Source organism: Solanum verrucosum, unplaced genomic scaffold (genome assembly GCF_900185275.1).
Source record: "Solanum verrucosum unplaced genomic scaffold, falcon-dt-bn FXZP01001277.1, whole genome shotgun sequence".
In the NCBI taxonomy this organism is placed as follows: Eukaryota; Viridiplantae; Streptophyta; class Magnoliopsida; order Solanales; family Solanaceae; genus Solanum; species Solanum verrucosum.
In genome coordinates, this window is record NW_026019861.1 from 7,501 (window position 1) to 14,723 (window position 7,223).

Sequence of the window (7,223 nt, forward strand, 5' to 3'; positions counted from 1 at the left end):
ATTTCCCTTCGCATGCTCGTACATTCAATGTACTAATGCTATTTGCCCTGCATCTTTTTATGATGCAGATACAGGTAACCAGAATCAGCATCCAGCACACTGTTGATTCTAGTTGAGCTCCAACGTTGTTGGTGAACTTTCTTGCTTCCGGAGGATCCCTTTTATTGCTTTTAGTATGTTTAGTTCATTAGGATGTCGTGGGTCTTGTCCTGACATCCATCTCAGTTTTAGAGGCTTTATAGATAGGCAGTCAGATGTTAGTTTTTTAGTCTTTTCATTTTCATTTTATTATGTTGAGACTTGAGTTTGCCTTATTGGCCAGTTGAATGTTCATTTATAACATTCTTGTTTATTACATATATTTATCTTTGTTGAATAAAAGTCTTCCGCTGAGTAAGTAAGTCATGACAAGGGTTCGCTTGGGGCCAGCAATGGTTTCTCGAGTGCCAGTCCCGCCCAGGGTGTAGGCTCGAGGAGTGACAAACTTGGTATCAAAGCCCAGAGTGCAAGATTCCTAGATAGTCTATGAAGCCGTGTCTGTAGAGTCCTAGTTATCGGTGAGAAGCGCGCCACATCTATAATTAGGAGGCTGCGACATTTAGGAAACTATCTCACTTCTTTCATACTCATTTCGTGTGATATAATGTATCTATATAAGAGTCTCTTTCTAACTCGTGCTTGCGCGTGTCTTTCAGATCATGCATCCACGAGGAGTTGTCAGAGTTCGTCTGGCTAGAAGAAATATTAAGCCACAGGAACAATGGATACCTAATGCACCAAAAGTTCAACCCCAATGAGAGGTCACCAATGTTGAGTTTCATGAGGCCATTCAGATGTTGAGCCAAGTTGTAACCAACCAAGCTGGGCAACATCGAGAGAATCGTCAGGAAGAGGCTGATACTTCGAGGATCCGTGAGTTCTTAAGGATGAATCATCCAAGCTTCATTAGTTCAAGTGTCACAGAGGATCTATAAAACTTTGTTGAAGAGCTTTAGAAGGTTTTTGAGATCATGCATGTTGTTGACGCTGAGAGGGTGGAACTAGTTGCATACCAAATGAAGGGTGTTGCTAGGATCTAGTTTGATCAGTGGAAGAAGAATCGAGTTGAAGGTGCACTACATGTGAGTTGGGATTGTTTTAAGGAGGCCATCTTGGGGCGTTTCTTCCCCCGAGAGCTAAGAGAAGAAAAGGTACGATAGTTCCTTACTCTTAAGCAGGATTCGTTGAGCATTCATGAGTACAGTCTGAAGTTCACACAAATTTCCCGCTATGCTCTGGAGATGGTTGCTGACATGAGGAACATGATGAGCTTATTCGATGTTGGGTTGTATGTTTGTCAAGCAATGAAGGCAAGGCAACTATGCTGATAGGGGATATAGACATAGCAAGGCTAATGATACAAGTGCAACAAGTTGAGAAGGACAAGCTAAGGAATAAAGAAGAGTTTAAGAATAAGAGGGCTAAGATATCAGGGAATGAGTTCGGGCAGCAAAAGAGCAATGTGAACCAGTCTTCCTTCCAATAGAAACAGAAATGACCTGCTCCATCATCTGCTAGTGCACCTGTACCAAAGAACAAAGGTGAGTACAATAGTCAGAATTTCAGAGCTTAACCTGTCTATTCTCAAGGTAGTATGGAACAGGGGGTAGTAAGCCTCCTACATATGCTAAGTGTGGTAGGAGCCACTCAGTGATGTGTTGTGAGGGCTCCAATGGTTGCTTCAAGTGTGGATAGAATGGTCATTTTATAAGAGAGTGTTCTAAGAACAGGCAGGGTAATGGTAATAAGGACAATAGGGCCCAGTCTTCTTCAGTTGCTCTACCAAGCAGAGTTGCATCTTGATGAGCTACTTCAGGGGCAGATAGAGGAGGAAATCGTCTTTATGCTATCACTAGTCGCCTAGAGCAAGAGGATTCGCCAGATGTTATCACTAGTATAATACAAGTCTTTAACTTTGATGTTTATGCTTTGCTAGATCCAGAAGTGAGTCTATATTTTTTGAATCCTTATGTTGCGATGAACTTTGATGATCTTCCTGAAAAACTTAGTGAGCCTTTTAATGTTTCTACATTTGTTGGTGATTCTATTATAGGAGAGGGAGTCTATCGTGATTTCCCGTTTCCGTCAATCATAAGAGCATCATGGCTGATTTAGTTGAGTTAGACATGGTAGATTTTGATGTCATTCTAGGTATGGACTGGCTTCATGCATGTTATGCCTCAGTTGATTGTAGAACTCGAGTTGTCAAGTTCGAGTTTCCTAATGATCCAGTTATTTTGGAAGATTAGTTTAGCAGTGCCTAAGAGTCGTTTTATGTCGTAACTTAAGGTAAAAAAGTTAGTTTCTAAGGGATGTGTCTATCACTTAGTCCGAGTTAATGACTCTAGTGTTGAGATACCTCATATTCAGTCAGTTCCAGTAGTAAAAGAGTTTTCAGAAGTCTTTCCAGATGATCTCCCCGGAGTCCCTCCTAAGAGAAAAATAGACTTCGGTATAGAGCTCATTCCAGATACTCGTCCTATATCTATTCCGCAATATAGGATGACACCAACAGAGTTAAAAGAGCAGTTGAAAGATCTCCCTGAGAAAGGTTTTATTCGACCAACTGTCTCACCTTGGGGCACTTCGGTCTTATTTGTAAGGAAGAAATATGGTTCCCTTAGAATGTGTATAGATTACCGTCAGTTGAATAAGGTTACCATCAAGAATAAGTATCATCGCAAGCCTTTGAGCTAGTTTTTCAGTAAAGAGTAAATGCCCAAAAAATCTCTAAAATCACTATCCAACGTTTTCTTTAAAATAAATTAAATTTGTAGCCATTTTAATTTAAAAACTGAATTTGCTGCAATGGCAGCAATTTTCTATTTTTTTAAAAAAAATTATCGCTTCTTTGGCAGCAATTTTTCTTGATGTTTAAAAGTTGCCAATTTTCCTTAATGTTTTAAAAATAAAAAAATTGGATAACGCTGCTGATGCAGCGATTTACAAATTTTTTTAGAAAAACGCTGCTGAGGTAGCGATGTTACGAATTTGATTTTTTTTGAAGTTTTTGATGGCGGCATACACGGCGTTAAAAAATATGGCTCCCTAGGTAGCGATTTTTCCCGTTTGGTTTAATTTTTTTTTGATATACCGTTTATATTTTTTGAGGAAAAAACTTACCCTTTTGGCTCCGGACTCAACAAAACAATGGGTTAAAAACTTCAATTTAAGCCCCTATATAACCATAGTTTTAACTAGGGGTGTACATGACCGGGTTGGTTCGGTTTTTTCAAATATCAAACCAAATCATTTGTGTCGGATTTTTAAATCTATAAACCAAACCAAACCAATAAAACTCGAGTTTTTCAACCTCGGTGTTTATCGGATTTTTTTGGGTTTTTCCGGTAAATTATTCATACAAACATATAATTTACTTGTACTTCAAATATTTCTTTAGTCCTACCAAAATACAACTATCTAAGGTGTTTCTTAAGAAAATAACACAAAATATGATATAAGTAATGACACTAAAATATCCAACAAAAAAATAATAATAATGAAATCACATAAAACAAATATTGCAAATTAACAAGTCATAATAAAAACGATCATAATTTAAAAGTATTAAATCATGCTAAAATAAGTTTAATAAGTATTAGTTACATGACTAAATATTAAAGGAAATTAAAATTAGATTATGTATTTGAATTGTCTAAACCAATGTAAAACCCATAGTCAATATTATTTTCATTTTTAGTGTTTAATTGATTTCCTTTTTGCATTAGTATTAATTTGATTTTGATTTAAGCTTTATTATAATTACCAACATCTGTGGACTGTGATCTTTATTGAATCATTCATAATTCTAAGTTTCAAACTTGAAATAATATATTAAAAGATAAAAATTATGAAAAAGTATAATAAATATTTAAAAATTATATCAAAGTAAATATTTTTATGTATAAAATAAAATTTTAAAATTATATATACAATGTCGGGTTGGTTTTTGTTAGATAAAACCAAACCAACCCAAATATAGTCGGGTTTTAAAAAAAAAAAAAAACCAAGTCAAACCAATCACTAGTCAGGTTTTTTTTCTCAGTTGGACTCGATTTGCGGTTTGGTTCGGTTTTCGGTTCGGTTTTGTACACCCCTAGTTTTAACTTTTCACCTACACAACAATAGAATTTTACAAAACAAAACAAAGAAAAAATAAATCGGTAAATTAGAATACAACAACACACGTTCCTATATAAATAAGATTTCAGTCCTTAATTATAAGACTATTTATGGACAAGATAATATATTTCTATGATTGTGGCATTACTATTTCTATAAAATATTAATTATTATTATCTAAGTTATAATTAGAATTTTATTTTAACCAATCAAATCTCAGCTATTAATTCTTACCTATGCTACGTGTCTCATATCTAAACAAGAACTTAGGAAAAATGGAAAGAAAAGAAATGGAAAGGAGCCGGATCTCCGACAAACGCCCAATATGTTTTTTTAGCTATTTATACTCAAATTTTACTACAGAGTCAATACTAATACTAATAATGATTACCATAACCTACCTAACTGGCTAACTCCTTGAATTCTCAATAAAATATTATTGTATTTATTTGACTGCATTTAAATTAAAGTAAATTATTGAGCTTGAAATTATTAATTATGCCCCAATACTTGTTTGTTTTGGAGAAAGCTTGCAACTTGCAAGTCTAGGTCAATCAAGTTGCAGTATCATTGGGTAACTAAGGGATTAATTAACTTAATCTAAAATTGTTCTGGAAATATTACAATTTCATGCAACCCTAAATTGGACATATAATAATTAATGGTTTTGGATTATTTTGAAAAGTAATTCTCTTGATTAGCATTATAAAGTCCGTGAGGGTAATTGTTTTTTATCAAGTACGACTCTACATATATCTAAGACTCGACTATGAGACTTTTCGTTAAGGATAATTTACTTAAATTTAAATTCGCATCGAAAAATCTCACATTAAAAAGTAAAATAACAAATGCTGCTTTGTATCAGAAGGACTCACAATGTTAACTTGTGTGCCACATACTTTACAAATATTTTAATTCAAAATTTAATTTAATACAAAGTTGCTCAATAATTGATTGAAATTTCCACAATTGACTCATCGGTCCACCCAATGGTAATTTATGTGTCTAACAATATAATTATTTGGGGAGTCAAAAATATATTCTTTTTAATCACATCTTAAAAAAACATTTCAAGTTATTAACTAGTACATTTTATTTTAAACCATTTTAAGCAGTTTTTAAATATATAATTCATTTTATAAGATATAAAGAATCTACGCTCAACTTTACACTAAAAAATTAATAATTTAACTCTCGTAATTTGAATCTTGCCACGTGCAGAAGACAATAATTATTTTACTTATACAATCATTATGCCATGTATTTTAATCTTATTTAAGAAAAGATTTTTTTTTAAAACAAGGAAAAACTTTATGTATTTCCATACTTAATTATCAACTTAAGCCCACTATACCATGAACATATGGTACGTGGAATTATTCACACTAGCAACATCGAAGGGAAATAATAATAATTATAGACGTACATTTAATCCCTTGCACATCATAAGTAAACACATTTTAGTAAGGACGTTGTCCGACGTAGTTCCCAACAGGATCATAGTTACAAGAAATGAACCACCACCCATTGTTGCAAAGAGCCCGACCACAACCTAGTCGGACTGAGTTACGCCAGACTACTTGAGTATAGTGTCCGCACACTTGTCCGCTTGCACATTGGTTGGTACCATAGTTGTAGTTTGGCTTCTCCCCCACCCACAATTCCACAGCTGCCCTCCCCGTGAAATCACCACTTCCCTTGGCAAGGTTCTCCCCTGCACCAGAATGAATCAAGTTACAATCACCAGTTCTTGAATTGGCATAATTTTGTGCTCGGGATGCCAAACCGGCATCCCAAGACATTGGGCCGACCCCGACTTGGGCACGGGCATCGTTGTGAACCGCAAGATAGTCTTGGGGTGAATTTTGGGCATCACAAGAGTGAAATATGGCTAATACCATGAGACAAGTGAGTAACAATGAGATGTTAAACAACCCCATTTTGCTTTAGGTTTAGTGGAGAGAAAATAAATCTAAGTTATTGTGATTATAAATGTGAGATAAGTAGTGTATTTATAAGTAAAATTAATTGTGGAATTTTTTTTAGCCTGTGTGAAGAAAATTCAAAGGAAATTAGTAGAGGAAATGATAAAAATGGTCTCTTATCTTTAATAGTAAGTTCAAAATAGTCTCTTGTGTATTTCGTTGAGCCATTTTGTTCCTTCAATTTCTTGGAAGTAATTACTTTTGGTCCTTTAAGTTTTTCAAAAATGAACATTTTTTATCTTGATTAGATTTTTATCAAACTTTGATTATTAAATTTTAACATTGTGGAATTTTATTTTTCATGTAAAGAAAATTCAAATGTGATTAGTACCTCGCATGTCGTGTGATTTAGGGAATACTATATGCTTTAAAGAATAGTCATACTTTAATCTAGATAATTCTTGTTTTTTTCAAAATCATATTATCAAAATAAGGTTTAAACAAGACTAATTAAGCATTTTTGGGTGGAATAAAAAGTCTATAGAACATAAGAAGACTTGAATTATTAAAAAGATGTATATTTTTTTTTATTAGATGAGGCTCACACATGTTCTACAACCTCGTGAAGCATAAAGATGTATATTTTTTTCCATTAAATAGAGGCTCACACATGTTCTACAGCCTTGCGAAGCATGGACGTGACTAAAATAAGGGTTTTAGACTCCAAAATTATAGGGGTCTGAAATACAATTTTTTTTTCTTATACAATGTCTTGAATGTGTGCTAGAGTCCTAATTAATTTGATTTGGATCACGTAAGTATCTTTAAAGGGAAGTTCTATCTAGCAGTATTTATTTTCATTTTAGGATTCGAACTTGAAACCTCTGATCAAGAGAGGGTGCGATTCAATTTTTACTTATAAAATATTTTATGAAAATTTGATTTTAAGACATCGATATTATTGAGCCTCCCTCAATCTATTGGGAGAAAATTATTGTATGAGAGAGAGAAAGAGTGATGGACACTTAAACCAGAACAAAAATTTGGTCCTTTGTGTAGAAATTAACTGCCTCACATCCTGGCAACTTCAAATGAGAATTATTAATTTTAAAAACGTTTTGAAGGGTTGAAGTTGAA

At 33.9% G+C, this 7,223-nt stretch overlaps 1 protein-coding gene across 1 annotated transcript; it reads right to left on the reverse strand.

Moving 5' to 3' along the window:
- Positions 1–5,506: 5,506 nt before the first annotated feature.
- On the reverse strand, positions 5,507–6,164 carry LOC125818538 (pathogenesis-related leaf protein 4). The gene has a single exon (XM_049498026.1). It carries the CDS (start codon positions 6,099–6,101, stop codon positions 5,622–5,624), a length of 480 nt encoding a protein of 159 aa, XP_049353983.1. The 5' UTR covers positions 6,102–6,164; the 3' UTR covers positions 5,507–5,621.
- Between the last annotated feature and the right edge of the window lie 1,059 nt (positions 6,165–7,223).

What these genes read in the sequence shown, in the direction of transcription:
- LOC125818538 (XM_049498026.1), bottom strand. Translation starts at nt 6,101, where the DNA reads ATGGGGTTGTTTAACATCTCATTGTTACTCACTTGTCTCATGGTATTA.